This window comes from Spermophilus citellus (genome assembly GCF_964194105.1).
Source record: "Spermophilus citellus genome assembly, chromosome: X".
Taxonomy (NCBI): Eukaryota; Metazoa; Chordata; class Mammalia; order Rodentia; family Sciuridae; genus Spermophilus; species Spermophilus citellus.
Window position 1 is genome coordinate 18,166,783 of NC_138190.1, and position 22,230 is coordinate 18,189,012.

The window sequence follows — 22,230 nt, forward strand, 5'->3', positions numbered from 1 at the left end:
GGAGAGAGGCCAAGGGTGGGTAATGGGGTAATTGTCAGAAGCTGTGCTGGGAAAAGGGCTGTTCTGGGAAATTTTCCAGTCTTGATTTTAAAAAGAAAGGCATTTTTGAGACAAGATTAAGTCATCAAAAACTGCCTGTCCTTATCTGCTGAAGGAAAGTAAATGGTTAGATTTATCTCCTTCAAGTTTTCCCAGGATTTAAAAGAGCTGCAGGGGAGAGTTATGACACTGTTCACACAAATCACTTCAAGGAAAACAAGAAAATGTCTATTAGATCTCAAAACTTTTTTTTCCTATCTGAAACATTGTACTCTTTCACCTGTATGCCCTTACATCCTTCACCCACCCAAGTCTCTGGTAACCAGCATGATAAACACAAACAATGATAATGTGTACTTCAAAGCAGCAGAGTATGCGGGGCTCAGTGGTGCATTCCTATAATCCCAGCGGCTCGGGAGGCTGACAGGAGGATCGCGAGTTCTAAGCCAGCCTCAACAATTTAGCGAGGCCCTAAACAACTCAGGGAGACCTTGTCTCTAAAATATTAAAAAGGGCTGGGGATGTGGCTCAGTACTTAAGCACCCTTGTATTCCATCCCCAGTACCTCGGAGGGGGGGGACAGTAAATTTTAAATGTTTCACCACAAAAATAAAAGGTAAATGAGGGGATGAATATGTGTATAGTGTATTTGTTTAATTCAGTCATTCCAAATTATACCCAATTTCAATTTGTCAATTGAAATTATAAGTGACTTTTTAAAAAGTCCATTAGAAATATAAAATGCAAGCCGTTTACAGGCATGTAGCTTCGTTTCAACCTTTGAATGGACAGTGTGCAGCGGTGAGGACCTGTAGAACAGATGGGCATGGAAGTGTGTCTAAAATAGCTAACAGCTGGACCCTGGTAAGGCGAGTCAACCGCTGCCTAGAAGCAGCCTTAGCATAATTGACAACGCTCTCCCGGGCCCGCCCCAAAGCGCGTGCACAAAGGCTGGGGGGCGAGAGGCGGGGTCAGCGCCCACGTGGCGGGGGGGCGGAGTGGGGTGGAGTGGGGCGGAGCAAGTCTCGCGAGGCCGCGCCCTAACTCGCGCGGGTGCTGTGCACGCGGTTGTAACTGCCAGCGGCGGGAGAAGTGGCACTCGAGCTGAGAGACGTGATTTTTCGCTCGCTTGGTTATGGAGGTGCCGCCGCCGCGGCTTGTAGCCGCGAGGTCTCCGGCTCCTGGATGGAGCCGAAAGCTGCTTCTGCTGCCGGTGGTGCTGTTCCTGCTGCCGATCGGGGCTCTGAGGGTCTTGGAGACGGAGAGGCCCTGGACCCGCGAAAAAGAGTGCCACTTCTACGCTGATGGACAAGTGTATCCCGGGGAGGCGTCCCGGGTATCAGTCGCAGACCACTCCCTGCACCTAACCAAAGCCAAGAGTAGGTGGTGCTTTCGAGGGTAGAAGTGGGGATGGGGAGAGCCCAAAGACACGTGTACCCTGCCTACAGATGCTACCCCGTGGTTGGGGGGGCGGTCTAAAGTTGGGCGGCACTCCCTGGACAGTGTCGGGGCCCTGGATCCTGGATCTGCCTGTTCCTCTCCTTGGGCAGGAAGTTGGAGGGGTGTGCCAGTTGTGGAGAAAGGGATTTTTTCCACCGATGAGATTTTGGAAGAGATAGTGGTTACCCCAAAAGCCGCAGATGAGGGAAAGAGGGTGGCCCAAAGGGGGACTTGAGGATATTGTGCAAACTAAAACACTTCCTCAAACATCGTAAAGTGCCTGCAGCATGTCCAGTCTCTTTTCAAGTACTGTTTCAGGGGAAAAGTACATTGATAGGCTGAATAATGATTCACAGAAAGTTTAGTCAAACAGAAAAGTGGCTAAACAAAGTGTTCAGAAGGTCAAATATTTCATTTTTCTTCCTTTTATCTTTTGCTGTTGTATCTTACAAGGAAGATTATTAAAAATCATCTTCCCGGAAAGCCACGTAGTCAGTTCATGGGTATTGTTCGTGTTTCTCAGAAAAGAACTGTTATAGTTTGTACTTTGGAGGGAGAAGGAGGGAAAAGAAGGTTGGAAGTAACACATTTGAGTTCACTATAAATCTCGAGGCAAATTTGTGTCCTGCCAATTTGGCTTTTGATTATTTGCATTTCTGTCCTGTGTACAAAGCTAATGGACACTTTCAGAAAGGACACGTCAGACTAAGTAGATAACTCAGAAAGTTGGGGCCTGCTGCATCTGGACATTAAGATTAGCCAAAAAGAAGTATCCTGGGGATACTGATATCTTTTACTTGCTTTTCAAGTAACCTCCTTTTCCTACGGATCATTTGACATTCTGTAGGTGTGTATTTGGTTTTTGTGGTTGCTACAGTATGTTCTTTGGCAGCATTTAGTGAAAAAAAGTAATGCTTTGCAGTTGTGAATCCCAGAGATTAATGGGATGTTTTTAGGACTTAGGACGGAGTGGGAGTAATTGATAAATGAGAAAAACTGTTTTGCCTTCTTAAACATTTGTACTTCTTTCATACTGAAAGTTAAATACTTTGGGATTTTTGTTTCTAGAAAGCCAGTCTTGCACTTTTAAAATCATATTTTCAAGTCCCATTGGTGTCACTTGCCTGGGAAGACATTTTGAAATATGTCAGGCAATTAAGTGTTTACTTACAGTACATATGTTGTCCATAGAAAACAAATCCAAATCCACTCTAAAGCCGCTTATGGAAGCAAAAAAAAAAAAAAAAAAAAATTAGTAGTAATAGCTTTCCCTTTGCCAGCAAACATTTTCAAATTATATGTATTTTTATATTTCTGGGTCCTGTGTAAAATTATCTAGAATTAGAGATAAAGGACTTTTATTCATAAAAAGGGATATATTATGGATATTTTTTTAAAGAGAGAGAGAGAGAGAATTTTTTAATATTTATTATTTTTTAGTTCTCAGCGGACATAACATCTTTGTTGGTATGTGGTGCTGAGGATCGAACCCGGGCTGCACGCATGCCAGACGGGCGCGCTACTGCTTGAGCCACATCCCCAGCCCCTATTATGGATATTTTTAAGGTCATATTTTAATATTACTTTTAGTAACAAAAACTTCATAACTTAACTGTTTCCTTTCATGAATGGGGGGAAATAGGGGGTACAACACAACATGATCCAAATTTGTTTTTAAAAATACTGGAAGGTAAGACATCAAAATGTTAACAATAGTGGTTGATAGGGTTATGGAGAGAGGGGAATTTAAATATTTTTTGGTTTTGGTACCAGGGATTAAACCCAGGGGCACATAACAACTGAGCCATATCCCCAGCCCTTTTTATTTTTTTTATTTTGAGATGGGATCTCACTAGGTTATTTAAAACCTTGCTAAATTGCTGAGGCTGACTTTGAATTCATCGTCCTCCTGCCTTAGCCTCTCGAGTTTCTGGGATTACATGAATGCATCACCATGCCTGGTTATATATTCTTTATACTTCTCTGCATTTAACTAAAATACTTGTAAATTATATAATTTATATTCAGGATATGTTAATTGTTTTTAATAGATGCAAAGAGTTATTCTGGAAATTCCATTTGTAGATTTTAGTAAAAAAGCAAAATTTCCAAAATCAATTTTCAGACAAAAAAACATTTTCCCAATATGGTTTCCCAATATTCTAAAATCTTTAAGGAGTGTCACTGTGGTACATCATTAAAATTATCATAACCTCTCACTTGAGTGGTAATTTAAGTAATGTATATAAGCAAATATAGTTCTAGCTAATTCTCCCTTCTGGCCTTTACCTAATCAGATCAGGATTATTAAATAAGGTAGGCTGCTGGCTCAAGGTAAATAATTGAATGTTATATGTTAACTTCACAGAGACATTAATCTTCAGTTTGTCTCATTTCAGAGTAACCATAAATGCTCAGTGTTATACAAAAGTCTAAGTCTTATTTCTAGAAATTTTAGTCAAACTTGGAAAAATCAAATATTGACTTCATTTTATGTGATGGTTCTCAAAGTATGAGTGCTATCCATATGAAGGTACATTATTATCAAAGGGTGTTGGCTAGAGTTACAGTATGCTGTTACAAGAGAGTAGCACTAACCAGTTTCCATCAGGCCACTTGAAACCTGTTCAAGGAGGTCTTTTTTTCCAAAGTCCTCTAGGAAAATTATCCCATTGTCTGGGGTTGTCCACTTCTGGCCTGATATATTTGCATATTTCTCCTCCTTGAGTGTAGCCCTGCCTGCAGCAGATCCTCCCTGTGTGTCTGAGAAGCTGGACAAACTAAATTAGTACATCTGAAAGACTGCCATTAGAGGAAAGAAAATCTAATGATTTGAATTTAGGAAGTTGATAACGTTGTGGAGGGAAGTTATGGTGAAATATCCAGTAAGATATAGTGCAGGGATGAAATGTAGAAAAAAATGGTTTATTTTCATTAACCCCCCAACTAAAATTTAGCATTTCCTCCCATTATGGATGTCAGCAACAAACCACATTACCATCAGCAGTACTTGCTTGTAACCGCTGTCAATGTAATCAGATATTTTCATGCTATGTTATGGTTATTACAGGAATCCTAAAACATTTACATTTATTATTTTATCATTAGGTAGTCATTAGATCTCTTTCAGATCTTGCAGCTTAAGATAAAATAGCACATGTATTACTATATCACCAATTTTTAAATATTTTGATAGTTGCATTTCACTGTAATTGGTTTTCTTTACAATTCTATGTATTTTACATAGTCAGTAACTCTAAGTTGTAAGAAGTCTGTAAGCTTCACCAGACTGTCAATGAAGTCCAAAGGTTTAGAAGCTCTAATTTTTAAGGATTTTTCTAAAGACATCCATTTGCCATTCTGTCAGCTTTCTGTTTTATAAAATACCGTGTTTTTTTCTTTCTTTCTTTCTTAGTTTCCAAGCCAGCACCTTATTGGGAAGGAACAGCAGTGATAAATGGAGAATTTAAGGAGCTCAAATTAACATATTATCGTGGAAAATACTTGGTATTTTTCTTCTACCCACTTGATTTGTAAGTAATAACTTGTAAATAGTAACTAGTAAAAATAGTCAACCATTCATCATTCAAGAACATCAACTAAGAATTTTTTTAGCTGTTGGTTCTTTTAAAAATAAGCCAATTGAGGAATTTATTCAAAAAGATAACATCTACATTTCAGTCATAATCCATTTTCCTAAATAATTTTCTTTAAAGAGAGAGTGAGAGAGGAGAGAGAGAGAGAGAATTTTTAATATTTATTTATTTATTTATTTATTTTAGTTCTCGGCAGACACAACATCTTTGTTGGTATGTGGTGCTGAGGATCGAACCCGGGCCACACGCATGCCAGGCGAGCGCGCTACCGCTTGAGCCACATCCCCAGCCCCCTAAATAAATTTTTACTCACATATACCTATATAGTATTTTACAATGGAATAGAGAAAAGCTGCAATATATTCATTAAGCTACACATATTATGGCAAGAACGTGGACTGATAATATTTTAGAAGGCAGTTAGTAACAAGATTCATGCCATAATTCTGCTTAATGGTTTTACCATTTTTATTCGTTGCTGTATCTGTTCCTTTCCTGTGATTTGAACACTTGCCTGAAAATATTAATATAATAGCTATTAATATGTTATGGTTCTTATAGGATTTTTTTTCTTTAACTCTATGGTAATGTTTGTGAATGATCAGAAAATTGACTTCAAGTAAATACTCTTGTAGTTCTATCCTCATCAAGACCTTTAATTTGAAAACTACTAATCTTGAGTATTTTTCAAATCCCATGAAAGTCAAAAGAAACCAGAGAGTTATCCTAACCTCGATCATTTTTTTAATCTGAATTTATTTTTTGGTTACAAAAAGTAAAATACTCCTCTATCTTTGCCATTGTGCCTTTTTCCATTAGGACTAATGTGAATTATGTAAATGAAAATTAAACTTGGGTTGGGGGTGTAGCTTAGTGGTAGAGCACTTACCTCATAAGCACAGAGCCCCAGCACCACAAAAAAATAACTTTCAGAAAGAGTACACTTAAACTCATTTCTACAGATTTTTTTCTAGCCAAAGTCCAGCAAATTTTTCTTTAAATTTTAAATACTAAATATTTTAGCCTTTTGATAATCCCAGTGCTCAACTTTACCACTGTAGCTCACAAGCAACTATAAACAAAACATAAATGCAGAACTGTTGCTCTGCTGCATTAAGAAAAGCTGGATTTGGCCTGTGGACCAGTTTCCCAACCCCTACAGAAAGCCAAATAGGAAGAATTCTCATAAAAGTTAGTACATTATGACTAAAATGAGTTATCTTTCTAATCAATTTGTACAACTAGCTAAAAAGAATAAGGTAATTTTCCACAGAGACCAGAATTAGAAATATTAATTGTTGAGAGCCACAGCCAAAGGGGCCCCAGCAAACTTCCAGCTGCCAGCAAACTTCCAGCTGCCTGCTGATGATTGGCTCACAGCAGCCCCAGCAACATCTAGCTGATTGGCTCCTCTGCGGTGATGTTCATTGGGCTGTTTCCCTGCCCTTCAGACTGCCAGCTGATGATTGGCTCATAGCGGCCCCAGCAACATCTAGCTGATTGGCTCCTCTGCGGTGATGTTCATTGGGCTGTTTCCCTGCCCTTCAGACTGCCAGCTGATGATTGGCTCACAGCGGCCCCAGCGACATCTAGCTGATTGGCTCCTCCACGGAGCTGCTCATTGGGGGACTTCTTTGGCTCCGCCCACACAACCCAGCCAATCAGCCTCAAGAGCAGGAGGATTGTGGGAGGTGGTGAGGTTTGTGTGGGGGTGAGAGGCTTGTAGGAAACCGGTGGTGGCAGTTGGGCTCTGAGGGTTTTTTCCTGAGGAGCTGTTTTGTTTGGCGTTTGTAGTTCTAAAAATAAAGTTAGTTTCTTTTGACAAGTGGCTCCTGAATTGTGCCCAGCCAGACTGCAGCAATTAATAAATATAAAAAATGATAGACCTTCTAAATTTAAGTTGTTATAAAGCCAGAAAGCTAATATACATGTTAAATGTATAAAATATTAACCCTGAATTTTGAGATTAGTCTTATGTATGCTTTGTTTCCCTAGTGTTATTTAAAACTCCATAATAAATAAAGCATACCTCATTACAGCATAATATTCACAATGGTCTTCTGGGGTAAGGAGCTAAGATAGCTTCTTCCTGTTGTTTCTGTGTAATGCCAGTCTGGACCTAGTCAGAAAAGGAAGCTTTCTGGGGCATTTGCCATAGTCTATATGGCAGGAGGAAAGTCACATGTAACCCTTCAGTCTGTACCAGGGTGTTTTTTGTTTTTTTTGTTTTTTGTTTTTGTTTTTTTGTTTTTCTGTCTTCGCTAAGAACTAAGGAAAATGTGTTTCTAGGTAGTATTTCTTGGGATGATAGGAAGGAAGGCGAAGAGGGGTTACCTTTTAGATAATATTAAAAATACATAATACTGCCCAGGTTTCCAGGGACATAATCCTAGATTAGAACTAACTTCTTTCACATGGAAGCACTATGCCTAAACAACTGAAACATTTTAAAATCCCATACTGGGTTCAGTTAGGAACTTGTCCTGAGTCTGTGTTTTCCAAACTTTTGGCCATGACACACAGCAATATATTTTTCATTACCATCCAATACATACATATATAGAGTAACACTCAGTGTATATACACCAGCATAGCCATGCTTGTTGTTAAAACATTGAAAGACTTCCATACTAAATGGTAAATAGCCACTTGCCCAACCTCCTTCCCAAGTTGACCCTTCCACCTGATCTCATTCAGAAAATTTCAAAGCTAAAGCCAGCTCCAAGTTAAGGTTGTTAAATATTTTGAATGTCACTGCTGAACACAGACATATTTATGCATTTATATAAACATGTATATGTTTTCTAACTTACCCTTACTGTGAATGATGTATTCCCATATTTACTGATTTATTTCACTTTTTTTAATGTTTATTGGAACTCACTAAATTAGATTAAGGAGTCCCTACCACAGTTGGAAAAATACTACCTTAGGTAATATTCTCTAATCGTGCACTTCTCACCCATGACAGAATTAAGGTGTAAAATCCCTGGCTGTGCAGGACTGGGAGACAAGGTGGAAGAAGACCTGTCTCAAAGGGATCGGGGAAACTGGAGAACATTGCCTCATCTACAGAATACAGTAGATGCATCTGACTCATAGTTTGGTTTAGGAATGTAAAAAAACAATAATGAAATGATGTAAAATTTGTATAGATACCTTGGAAGCTATAATAAATACAAATTATTATTAAATAAAAAGTAATGAAATGGGGGTGCTGCTATAAGTGAGAATGGAATATTGATTGATCACTGAGCCATTGAGTTATAAGAAGAAAGTTTGAGATGTAATTATGAACCCTGTGATATATATTTATTAAATATTTGATGAAATGGAAAATCTTTTGGACTATTTCATCTTGAGAAGACCCATGTATGAAATTGTTCTTAAAGTGCATTTTTATTTAGTAAAGGTGTTTGTAGAAATTGTCATGTGAAAATTCAGGTATATGGTTATTTTGAGAATACTAAATTATATTTTTTTAACTTTCAGCACATTTGTGTGTCCAACTGAAATCATCGCCTTTGGTGATAGAATTGATGAATTTAGAGCTATAAATACTGAAGTGGTGGCATGTTCTGTTGATTCACAGTTTACCCATTTGGCCTGGTGAGTATTTTGCACTTATATTTGTAGGAAGAGAGAATGGATTTAAATCAAGGGCAGATAACTACTAACATGATATCATGCCATTTATCAGATATGGATAAATACTTATTAGGTATTATAGATATATGATAAATATTTATCAGATATTTTTCAGGAATAGATTTATCTGCATAATACAATGAGTTACTAGTTCCATGAAGTTCTTCTAAAAATGCTTAAGAATTGTATAGGACACTTCAAAATTGGAGAGAAGTTAAATGTAATAGTTATGATTTCCACAGCAAAAACTACTAGATTGTATAATTGCTTTGTCTTGATCAATTGGGTAACCTTAATCTAGAGAAATAAAATCTTTAAAATATGCCACTTTTCTGTTAACAGTCCTCTGTTATGGTAGGTCAAACTCCCAATAGCTTTTTATAATTTTTAAGAAGCAATAATTTGGGACTGTGGCTCAGTGTGAGGCACTGGGTTCAATCCTCAGCACTTCATAAAAATAAAATAAAGGTATGCGTCCACCTACAACTAAAAAATATATTTAAAAAAAGAAGCAATAATTTTTAAAAATTTTAAAAAATAATTTTTAAAATGCATTAATCATGAAAGGATGTTCTACCTAACTAACTGCAAAAAACTGCAAATTAAAATAACAAATGATGACATTTCTTTCGGTCTGACTGGCCAGTATTTAACAGATTGAAAAAAATTCATGCATTGTTGACAAAGGTGTGCAGAAATAGCACTCACACAGTCAATTCATTTCTAGAGAGCAGTCTGGCAACATGTCTCCAATTTGAAACATGATGTGGGTTTTTAAGGTCCACAATTTTGGGCTCAGAATTTTGTGTATAATAAAAATCATTCAGAATTTTTTTTAAGTTTTAAAACTTAAAGTTACAAATTCAAACAGAAGTTTTTCTCCACTTACAATTTTATTTATATACACGCATATTTATCACATATATGTGTATGAGTATATATGTATAACAAATTTTAATTGGTTGGAGAGCTACAATAACTCCCCTTGAGTTATTTTAAAATGCAGATACATATTTAATATATTTTCTCAAGTATCTGCTTTCAGACAAACTTCAAATAAGTAATGCTAATATGACAAATTCTTTTAAATATTATATAGAGCTTAATACTCAAATATATACTGATTATTTCTTTTTTTTAAATAGTGCTGGGGATTGATCCCAAGGTCTTGAACATGCTAGGCAAGCGCTCTACCACTGAGCCATATCCCCAGCCTGATTATTTTGTAATATCTACAGGCTTATTTGTTTCAACAGTTTAATGATTCTAAATCTTCTAGGATTAAAAGTCATGTCCACAATGAAAAAGTTATGTCATTCTATGTGTCTTCCTATTGGGACACCAGCACAGAAGTCCTGTGATTTCAGGTTACAGAATATTTAAATCTGGGTATTGATGTATCTGATATTATGACTAACTTCCTTGATTCTAAGGAATCAGTTCTATGGTTATGCTTATGACAGTGCATATCCTTTGGTCTATCTGTTCTACTTATCAGACAAGTGTACAGAAATGATAGACTACAAGGACGTTTCCAGCAATGTTTATTAAAAAAAATCCAGTCTAATGTCAATAGAGATGTATAAAATACAGCATGACCATACATTAAAAATGTGTTTTATATGTCTATATTTAGTGCTTAAAGGATATGAATATATTGAGGAAAAAGGCAAGAAAACAAAGTATATTAGCCTGTTTTAGAGAATATATGTATGTGTGCACATGCATATACAGAGAAAGAATGTTCACTGTTTTAGTTATGTCATTTGCTTAGCTCTAAGAGGTAAATGTTCTGTTTGTTGCAGGATTAATACCCCTCGAAAGCAAGGAGGACTTGGATCAATAAGATTTCCACTTCTTTCAGACTTGAACCATCAGATAGCAAAGGACTATGGTGTATATCTGGAGGACTCTGGCCACACTCTTAGGTAGCTTATATTAAGAAAAATCCAAGTACATTTATAATCCTCTGGAAATTGATGTTTTTTACAAGTTAGAAGATATAAACTTTGATCAAGTAATATTATTTTGTTCTATTTGTAGAAATGTTGTAGATACCCTTAACTATTATAGTGCATATGCTGGTAGAGATGGCAGTTTATTTAGAGATATTTGACCAACCCTTATTATTAATAAAAAAGACAGATTCATAGAGTTCCATGATCTTAACCAAAGTTATATAATTAGTTAATTGCAGAGCCCAGGCTTGAATCCATGTCCCCCAACTCCTTATCCATTTCTCTTTTCCTTTTTTACAAACTGACTCTAGTAATTTGTTTTCTAAGTACAACTATAGTTAATTAGCAAATCTGTGTCTTTAGAATGGGAAAAACTAAGGCAGTATCTTACCCAGTAGCTCTCAGTGGGTTACTTGAGCTAACAAATGCTAATAGAATTCTACAAAAAACATCAATTTTGGCCTAAAGAACAGATGTAGTTTTGTTGTAATTAACTTTCTTATTTGCTTTGTAGTGTCAATTGTTTTTTAATGTTTTATGTGGAAAGGTATTTTAAATCCTGGTTTTTTTTATTTTATTTTTTGTAGTTGTAGATAGAATGCCTTTATTTTTTTAAATATTTTGTAGTTGTAGATGGACACGATATATTTATTTATTTTTATGTGGTGCTGAGGATTGAACCCATTGCCTCACACATTCAAGGCAGACACTCTACCATTGAGCTACAATCCCAGCCCCAGAATGCCTTTGTTTTATTTATTTATTTTTATGTGATGCTAAGGATCAAACCCAGTGCCTCACACATGCAAGGCAAGTGCTCTGCCACTGAGCTACAGCCTCAGCCCTTAAGTCCTGTTTTTATAACAGCTTTAAAAAGTATACAATCAAGTAGGTTTTAGTATATTCAGAGTTGTGCAACCAACACCACAATTTTAGAACATTTTCTTTTTTTTTAAGAACATTTTCATTACTCTGAAAAGAAGCCCTATACCCATTAGCAGTCCCTCCCTATTTCCTCCAACCTCCTTCCCTGAGCCCTAGGCAAGCACTAATCTACTTTGTCTTTTACTTCTTATTCTGAATACTTCATATAAATGGAATCCTACAATATATGCCCTTTGACTACCCTCTTTCACTTGGCATACTGTTTTCAATGTTCATAGTATGTATTGCTACAGGTGGTTTCTCTCATTTTTGTACTTGCCAAATCCTTAATGTTTTCTGCTTTCATAAAATCTATTATTAAGTTGACTCCCAAAGAGTAACTATGCTGCTAAAGACTGAGAGTTTTAACATTTAGGATTATTTGAACATTGATCAAGTAAAATGATCTAATACTGTATTAGCTATTTTATTTGTATCATTTCTTTTTTATTATTTATTTCTAACTATTACATTTCAAAGTCAAAAGCAAATTTTTTAAAAACATTTTTTTAGTTGTAGTTGGACACAATAACTTTATTTTACTTATTTATTTTTATGTGGTGCTGAGGATTGAACCCAGGGTCTCACACATGCTAGGCAAGCACTCCACCACTGAGCCACAACCCCAGCCCTCAAAAGCAAATTTTTAAAACCATCATTTAACAGTGACAATCCCAAATTATATAGTAGATGAGGGAAAGTGTGTAGGGGTGAGCGAGAGTGTGTACCAGTAGAGTAGTGAATAGGTAGTGTATTTTGGGGTCTGTATAGCATCCTTCTATGTGGATGGTACAGGGATTCACATTAACTAATACTTAACTGAAAAGAAATGGTGTTACCCGTATCACTCTTCTCTTTCATAGAGGCCTCTTTATTATTGATGACAAAGGAATCCTGAGACAGATTACTCTGAATGACCTTCCTGTGGGTAGATCAGTGGATGAGACACTACGTTTGGTTCAAGCATTCCAGTATACTGACAAACATGGAGAAGGTACCCTTATTTTCTAAACTTTTGATTCTTTTAATGTAAGATAGCAACATAGTTAGTTTGGTTTCTTATCCTAAAAGTTATTTGGGTGGTTCCAAAGTATTCTGAGTGTTTTCAATTTATTAGGTTCTTTTAGCAAAACAAATTATTTACTGCTTTTAACAAAATATCACTAGTATATTTTGCTTAATTATACAGATGCAAAAATATTCATTATTTGGCTAGGCACAGTGACACACACCTGAAATCCCAGTGGTTTAGGAGGCTGAGGCAGGAGGATCACAAGTTCAAAGCCAACCTCAGCAACTTAGTGACACCTGTTTCAAAATTAAAAGGACTGAGGAATATATGTATATACACATGTATTTATGTATTTTTTAATAAACTCAGAAAAGGTTTCTGCTACTGCAATTTTTCAAATTATGTTTCTATAACCTTAAAATGTGTCAAGTGTCAACATGGCAATATTTTGTAATATAGGTCTTCTTTATATTATTGGATTTAGGGGTTTTTTGTTTGGTTGGTTTTTGTTTGTGTTTGTATTTGTATTTCAGTACTGGAGATTAAAACCAGGGGTTCTCTACCATTGAGCTACATACTCAACCTTTTGTTTTCTTGTTTTTTGAGGCAGGGTCTGGCTGAGTTGCTGAGGCTAACCTCCAAATTGCAGTCCTCCTTCCTCAGCCTCCCAAAGTAGCTGAGATTATAGTTGTGCACCACCACATGTGACTGGATTTAACATTTTTTGGATACTGGGCATTTAACCCAGGCATTTTACCACTAAACCATATATCCCCACCCCTTTTTATTTTTTATTTCAAGGCAAGGTCTCACTAAGTTGCTGAGGGCCTCGCTAAATTGCTGAGGCTAGTCCGAATTTGCATTCCTCCCATCTCAGCCTCCCAAGTAGCTGGGATTACATGCATGTACCACACACTGGCTGGGTTTATCTATAATATACTCCTCAGAATTATTTAGTATCATACTGGTAAGCTATCAGTTCATTCTTTTACTCCAAGTTTCACCAGTAGCAAAATGGAAGGGAAGCACTGTGCCAATGAGCTGCATCCCCAGCTCCCCAGCTCTTTTTCTTATTGCCCGGGCTGTCCTCAGATGTTTGATCCTCATGCCTAAGTCTCCCAAGAAGCTGGAATTACATGTGTGCACCACCATACCCAGCAGTCAGGGTGCATTCTAAAGTCTCTTGACATAGATTACAAAGGCAGACAAATTTAGTGGAAATTTATGAAGAGTCAGAGAAATTTTTGCTATGCCCAGGCTTTTCAGTTGATCAGATTTGCAAACTTTTCAACTTTATTAGATACCTTCAGTTTAGTTTCTTACATTACAAATGTAACTAAATTGATAATCTCCATGATTAAAATTCCTTAGTGTGTTCAGGCAAGCTAACAGAAGTCAAGTGTTTGGTGGTCTAGAAATGTTATTTATATATTCTGTAATTTCAGTTTCATATGAAAACAAATTCAGGAGTTGCTTTTAAAAACACTAAATTCTATTTTTAAACTGTCTTTTGCCCATTTTTGTTCCTTTTAGTCTGCCCTGCTGGCTGGAAACCTGGTAGTGAAACAGTAAGTCATGTTGATTTTTCTGTTAAAGGCATGGCTGGAGCCAAAAAATTGCCTTGTAGTAGAACTGTTTTGGCTTCATAAATGAAGCAAGCTAAGCACAAATCACAAAGTACAAACATTCTCTGGACTATAGGAAGAGTAATTGAAACTAAAGAAAGCAGAATATGGGGTTTAATACTGTGAATTTTAAAGCTAAGTATCCAAGAAATACACTATTCCAGGGGGAAAAACAGAGACTTAGTAGAATAAATTTAGAGGGTGTGTATGAAATTCTTCCTATATTATGAGCCGAGAAACAGTTACAGGCAAGACCTTTCTGTGTATAATAAAAAGCCTTTGAGAAAATCTGATCTAATAAACAGTGAAACTAATGATTATCTCCATGTCATTTGAAGAAGAAAAAGATTGAAACCAGTACATTCTTTCATCAGGGAGACTACATAATTTGTAGATACGTATTCAAAATACATTTAGAAACTTGCTTGAAACTTTGCTTAAGTAACAGCCAAAAATCTTTGAATTTTTATCTTCTAAAAATCAAGTGTTTTATACAAACTGTAGTTAGGAAATTTAAAAATACTAGCACATTGGAGGAAGAAATCATTATTTTAGAATAGGAAAATATAAATTTCTAAGACTTAATTCCTTGGCAATCCAAAAAGAAAGGTACCATTATCCATAAACATTCAGAAGGAGTAATTTACTCTTTAATCTCAGGTGTGCCCTTTTCTGTTCCTTGAACATGCTAAGCTAATTCCTGCCTCAGGGCCTTTGCCCTTGCTGTTCCTTCTTTATTGCTTTCTGTATTACTGGCTCCCTCTCTTCACTCACATTTCAGTTCAAATATCATCTTGAAATTCTTTCCTTACCACTGTCTCCACCCCATGTTTTTAAGCATTTGCCACAATCTAAAATTAGACTATAACTCCAAGGGTTCACTAATAAGTACTATCTAGTTATAGTAATAGTTTGAATAGTTATCATATAGCAGGTGTTCAGTATATGTGTGTTGAAAGAATGACCAAACCCATAAATATATACAATTATTATTTGTCAATTAAGAATAAAAACAAAGTATGTGATAATACATGTGTATTTTTCGGAAGGAATAATTCATAGTTTGATTCTCAAAGGGGCTTGTGACCTCTAATAGTTATCAAGTGGATAGTTAGTGTGTTTTCTGAAATGTATAATACTCATCCTGTAATGCCTTTCATAGTTAATTTGTACTTCTTGGCAGTTCTCACTGATCTCTCAGGAGTTGGATACTTAGCACATGCCTGTGCTTGGTAGTGATATCATTTATCATTCACAGTTGGTTTTGATATAACTTCAGAGGGAAATGTCCCCTACCTTGAATACTTATCCAACAAATGCTTTGTAAGCTAGTTTTTAAGACAGCAGTTTCTGATTCATATTTCTATCTGTAAGCTTCCATAATCTATAAATATAAACTAACTTGTGACTTAATTTATAAAGAACCTAGTACTCAATGTACCTTTAGTGCATAACTTCAAATCCCCTTTAAGATCCATCAGATCTATGTAGAGATGACTCAGTTGGTATTGTAATATTAACTTTGATCTCAAAGGCAAAACTGTTTTGCAAATCTATTAGAAACTGATTTAAAATCTGTTAATTAGGGCTGGGGATGTGGCTCAAGCGGTAGTGCGCTCGCCTGGCATGCGTGCGGCCCGGGTTCGATCCTCAGCACCACATACCAACAAAGATGTTGTGTCCGCCGAGAACTAAAAAATAAATAAATAAATATTTAAAAATTCTCTCTCTCTCTCTCTCTCTCCCCCCTCTCTCTCTTCTCTCTCACTCTCTCTTTTAAAAAAAATAAATAAATAAAATCTGTTAATTATAGTGATTACCATAGGTTATTTTTATATGCAAAGGTAGATGTACTTTAACCAACAAGTAACATAGTTAATGTGAGGTCAAATTATATTGGAAAAAATTAAGTATATAAGTTCTTATGGCTATCATGCTTTTGGAAGGAGCATTTTTCTTTCAGAGTACTCATTCACTAAAATAGTTATTGAAGGTAATGATTGATATTGTTTTGAATCTTTGTTTTTGTTTTTTTACTTTGTAGCTTGAGATTAAAAAGTTGCATTGTGGAGCTCCCAAAAATTCTCTTGATAAACCCATAATGAACACACTACCCCCTTTTCAAGTTATCGTAGCATATCATCATTTAATCAGCAAACAGTTTTAAAAATACATTAACATCTGTAGCCATGCTCTCAATGTGTTTGATTTAACTAGATCAAACCTGAAGATGCCATGAAAGCCTGGTGGCCAAGAGAAGAGCTGTAAGTAAATTTTGGGGTGCTTGAGTACAGATGTTAATTTATTTTAAAAAATAAATGTTTTACTTTTTGGGATAGCTGAGAGGTTAGTAGGTAGGACATATCTAGTTTTTCTTAAGAGTATATATGATACAATTTGGTATATTTTTTATCTTCAATCAAGAGATAGGAAACTAATGCCAGACTATGACTTTTAAAAGGAATAATTTGCTTTTTTTGTTTTGTCTTAACAGATAATCCCAGATCCAGCTGGAAAACTGAAGTATTTTGATAAACTAAATTGAAAAATACTTCATCAAGTTTTAATGCTTGAAAGTTCTCAATAAAGGTCACTGTTTTATTATCATTGTGTTATAGTAGTAATTTCTTGGAGAATATAAAAGTCCTAAGCAGTTATTTTCTATCTTTCCAAAGTAAGAATTGTGAGGATCTACAGTTGTGGCTCAGTGGTAGAGTACTTGCCTGGCATCTGTGAGGCCCTAGGTTCAATCCTCAGCACCACATATAAATAAATAAATTAAAGATCCAAAGTAAGAATTGTGAGATTGAATCAAATAGTAACAGCAATAATAACTAATATTTATGAAATATATTCCACATGCTGGGTATGATGTTAAGCAGGTTAGATGCATTTTCATTTAATCCCCACAATTCTTTGAGTAGTTGTACAGATGAGGGAACTGAAACTCAGATAAATTACCCAAAGTCACATAGCTGGCTATCAAAAACAGACATCAAACTCAGACAGGCTGATTCTAGTTTCTGAACTCTTAGTACCCCACTTTGGCTCACTTGTCCATACCTTTAAGGACAGCAGTAAAGAACAGGTTTCAAGTATGGTAACCTTCCCTAGCAATCTGATAGGGATGGCTGATGCCACAGCTCTCTGCACTGTAATAACATAAACCCCTCTGGCCCCATTTTTCCTAAAGTCACATTTTTAGCTTGTATCAAATTTATAAGCAGGTTATGTTTATATTTAGTTCAAAAAATGAAAGCTGAATCTCTAAATATATATAGCTAGCTCTGAACAAATAGCCACATACAAAGCAGAACTCCAGTGCTACTTCATCACCCTGTTTACCACCCTGATATGGAAGCTACTTTATTGTAATTATTTATAGATGTACTCTGTAGTTTTCCTGGGAGAATTAATCTCATCCTGTCTTCATGCTAATCCCCTCTCCCTGGGGAAAGCCATTACTAGAAGTGACCACTCATGGTGGTAAAGAAGCAAAAGTAAGAGGAAGGGGCCTGAGATAAGATTTAATCTTCAGGAAAACACTCCCAGTGACTTACTTAACTAGGTCCCACTCCTACTACTACCACCTCCCAATAGTGCCAGTAGCTGGAGAGCAACCTTCAGGAAACATTCCAGATCCAAACCATAACAGGCATCTAGAGGATAAGGGCTAGGAATTCTAAACATCCTACAATGCAAAGGACAGTCTCACAATAAGCCATATGGCCCAAGATATCAATAGTGATGAGTGAGAAACCCTGCTCTGGAGACAGTTGTCAACTAGCTGAAGAAAGTAGGAAACGTATCTGTTGCCTGTGCAGCTGCTCAAAATTATGCCATGACAAATACAGGAGCTTATTCCAAAATAATAAACAACCTGAAGTTTCTGTAGAACACATTGTCTTTTCACTGTACTAGTTATATAACATCTATACTTCCTTGCTTCTCCCTCAAATTCCTAGTCTTCTATTGAATGAAATATGCAGAGGGATACACTACTAGTGTTTCAAGCTTTCCAGAGATAATGGTGTACTGCTCTTTTAGGGATTTCTTAGTCTCCAAAATCTCACACAAGGGATCATTACTCATCCTGTCTCCCAACCATCATCACCATCACCCATCACCATCATCTCTGTCCAAGAGCACATCTAACACTATATTTTAAACCACCCATCTATCAACAGACTCCAGGTTGTATATTTTTGTTCTTGAACACATTAACTGGTATTTTATTAATGAAACTTTTGTGTCCTACCCCCCATCTGATACCTGAAAGGCATCCTAACATTATTTTGTTACCTGTAACCTTTGAAAATACTATGTCTAAAATATCTTTTTTTTTGCAGTGTTAGAGATCAAACCCATGGCCTCTCACATGCTAGGCAATTGTTTACTAAACTATACCCCCAACCCTCTGAAATATCTTTGAATACAGCCTTTTGATATATAAAATGTAATGAAATATATGTTTCAGGTAAATAGCTCTATAAATGTGTGTCTGTCAAGGGAAATATATATATATATATATATATATATAGAGAGAGAGAGAGAGAGAGAGAGAGAGAGAGAGAGAGAGATGTATGTACATTTGTAAATTTATACACACGTATATATACACTCAGACATTTATATAAACTCATATAAACTCATTATATTTTTACCTAGCTTTTGAAAAGGAAAGAAAATGTTTATCACAGTTACTATGCATTTAGTTTTAGATAGCAAAAACTACTTTTACCAATATAATGTATATTTTGGCATAATATAAGAACTGAAAACGTATATTTAAAAGATCCACCTTCCTGAAACGTAGGCTTAGAATTTTTTAAATTCTTTTTAGTTGTAGATGAACACAATATCTTTATTTTATTTAGTTTTATGTAGTGCTGAGGATCAAACCCAGTGCCTCACATGTGCGAGGCAAGCACTCTTTAACACTGAGCTACAACCCCAGCCTGGCTTAAAAATTTTTAAATCAAATTCAAGTGTCAATTCAGACACCAAAATTCACCTGAATCATGCAACTGTTCATACCAAAACTATCACCCGCACATATACAAGGTACTTTGCTAGGCAATAGAGATTTTTAAAATGATACAAACCCTTCCCTCAAGAATCCCACAGGCTCCTAAATGAAAGCAGCACATAAAAAAATAATTGAAGCCAGATGTGGTGGTACAGGCCTGTAATCCCAACAACTCAGGATGCTGGGGCAGGAGGATCTTGAGTTCAAAGCCAGCCTCAGCAACTTAGCGAGGCCCTTAGCAACTTAGGGAGACCCTGTCTCAAAATTTAAAAACAAAATTAAAAAGGGCTGGGGATGTGGCTCAATGGTCAAGTGCACCTAGGTTCAATCATCAGTACCCAAAAACAAACAAAAAAGGAATTGTAATACAGTGTAATAAGTACTAAATACACCAACACCTGTGGAGACTGCAAGATAAGCATGAGTGAGTACAAAGAAATACAGGGATGAGGGAAGGTGTCAGGTGCCCTATTTCTCTGAAGGCCATATTTTTGCTTTCCAAGGTTTCAGTTACCCAAGTTTCAGTTACTCTCAGTCAACCAGTCCAAAACCATTAAATAGAAAAACAATTCATAAGTTTAAAGTTTAGCACCATTTTGAGTAGTGACATGAAATCTTGTGCTTCCCACTCCATCCCACTCAGGATGTAAATCATCCCTTTGCCCAACATCCATATGTATAACTTAGTAGCCAATATGAGTTATCAGATTGACTATTGAGGTATCAGTATGTCAGTGCTTATATTTAAATAACCCTTATGAAGTAGCCTAACACTACATCACAATGCCTACCTCATTTACTTCCTTCATCTCATCACATAGGCATTGTAACGTGTCACATCACCACAGGACAAAGAAGGGTGAGTACATTATAAGATATTTTGAGAGACTATATTTACATAACTTTTATTACACTATATTGTTATAATTGCTGTACATTATTATTAATATCTTTTTAAAATATTTTAGTTGTAGATGTACACAATCCCTTTATTTTATTTATTTTTATGTGATGCTGAGGATTGAACACAGTGCCTCATGCACACTAGGCAAGCACTCTACCACTGAGACACAACCCCAGCCCTTGTTGTTAATATCTTACTGTGCCTAAATGATAAACTTTATCATAGGTGTGTACATATAAAAAAAACAGTATATGTAGTTTTCAGTACCACTGGCAGTTTCAGGCATCCACTGGAGGTCTTAGAATATATCCCCCTCAGATAAGGAGGGACTACAGTGCTTGTGACACAGCCTCAAGAGGCAAAGCACCAACATGGCACAGTGACACACACCTATAATCCCAGCTACTTGAGAGGCAGAGGCACGTAGATAGCCAGTTTGAGATCACTTAGTGAGACCTGTCTCAAAAAAAAAAAAAAGTAAACTAAAAGAAGTTCAACATCCTAGCCATCAGGGAAATGAAAATCAAAATTACACCAAGACTTCATCTCATTCTTGTTATAAAGTCAAAAATCTGGAAAGCAGTATGGAGATTCCTTAGAAAATCTGGAATGGCAGGGAGGAAGAGTAGGAAGAAAAGAGTAACATTAAACAGAGACATGAGATGGGAGGGAAAGGGAGAGAAAAGGGAAATTGCATGGAAATGAAGGGAGACCCTCATTGCTATAAAAATTACATATAAGAGGTTGTGAGGGGAATGGGAAAATAAACAAGGAGAGAAATGAATTACAGTAGATGAGGTAGAGAGAGAAGATGGGAGGGGAGGGAAGGGGGGATAGTAGGGGATAGGAAAGGTAGCAGAATACAACAATTACTAATAGGGCATTATGTAAAACTGTGGATGTGTAACCGACGTGATTCTGCAATCTGCATTTGGGGTAAAATTGGGGGTTCATAACCCACTTCAATCTAATGTATGAAATATGGTATGTCAAGAGCTTTGTAATGTTGTGAACAACCAATAAAAAAAATAATAATAAAAAAGATAAACAAAAAAAAAGAAAATCTGGAATGGAACCACCATTTGACCCAGCTATCCCACTCCTCAGTTTATACCCAAAGGACTTAAAATAAGCATACTACAGTGATGCAGCCACATCAATGTTTATAGCAGCACAATTCACAATAGCTAAATTGTGGAAGCAACCTAGATGGCCTTCAATAGATGAATGGATAAAGAAACTCTGTTATACATACACAATAGAATATTACACAGCATTAAAAGAGAACAAAATCACGGCATGTGCAGGTAAATGGATGGAGTTAGAGAATATCATGCTAAGTGAAGTAAGCCAATCATAAAAAACAAAGGCCGAATATTTTCTCTGATAAGTGGATGCTGATCCATAATGATCCATAATGGGGGGGGGAGCATGGGAGGAATGGAGGAACTTTAGATAGGGCAAAGAGGAGAAAGGGGAATGGAGGGGGCATGGGGGTAGGAAAGATGGTGGAAAGAGATGGACATCTTTATCCTAGATACTCGTATGAAGACACAAATGGTGTGACTCTACTTTGTGTACAACCAGAGAAATGAAAAATTGTGCTCCATATATGTACTATGAATTGAAATGCATTCTGCTTGTCATGTATAACAAATAAGAACAAATAAATTAAAAGGATGCAGGGGAAAAAAACTTTCATACACTGTTGGTGGGAATGTAAATTAATACAACCACTGTGGAAATCAGTATGGTGGTTCCTTAAAAGACAAGGAATGGGTTAAACTGCTTTTTGGTAGAATTAAGAATTAAGATCAGCATACTACAGAAATACATGCACACAATATCTATTGCAGCACAATTCACATCAGCCAAGGTATGGAATCAATCTAGGTATCCTTCAACAGATGAATGAATAAAGAAAATACACACACAACAGAATTTTATTCAGCCGTAAAGAATGAAACTTGTCATTTGCTGAAAAATGTATGGAACTTGAGAACATCATGCTAACTAAAATAATCCAGACTCAGAAAGTCAAGGATTGTAAGTTTT

General features: G+C 36.2%; 1 protein-coding gene across 2 annotated transcripts; it reads left to right on the forward strand.

Moving 5' to 3' along the window:
• Positions 1 to 1,076: 1,076 nt before the first annotated feature.
• PRDX4 (peroxiredoxin 4) lies at positions 1,077 to 16,849 on the forward strand. 2 transcript variants are annotated; one of them, XM_081278113.1, is made up of 8 exons: positions 1,077 to 1,418; positions 4,895 to 5,012; positions 8,568 to 8,684; positions 10,529 to 10,651; positions 12,469 to 12,599; positions 14,151 to 14,185; positions 16,460 to 16,506; positions 16,737 to 16,849. In XM_081278113.1, exons 1-8 carry the CDS (start codon positions 1,175 to 1,177, stop codon positions 16,738 to 16,740), a joined length of 819 nt encoding a protein of 272 aa, XP_081134239.1. In that variant the 5' UTR covers positions 1,077 to 1,174; the 3' UTR covers positions 16,741 to 16,849. The 2 variants fall into 2 exon arrangements, with proteins under 2 accessions (XP_081134239.1, XP_081134238.1); XM_081278112.1 differs by lacking the exon at positions 16,460 to 16,506.
• The last annotated feature ends 5,381 nt before the right edge of the window (positions 16,850 to 22,230 follow it).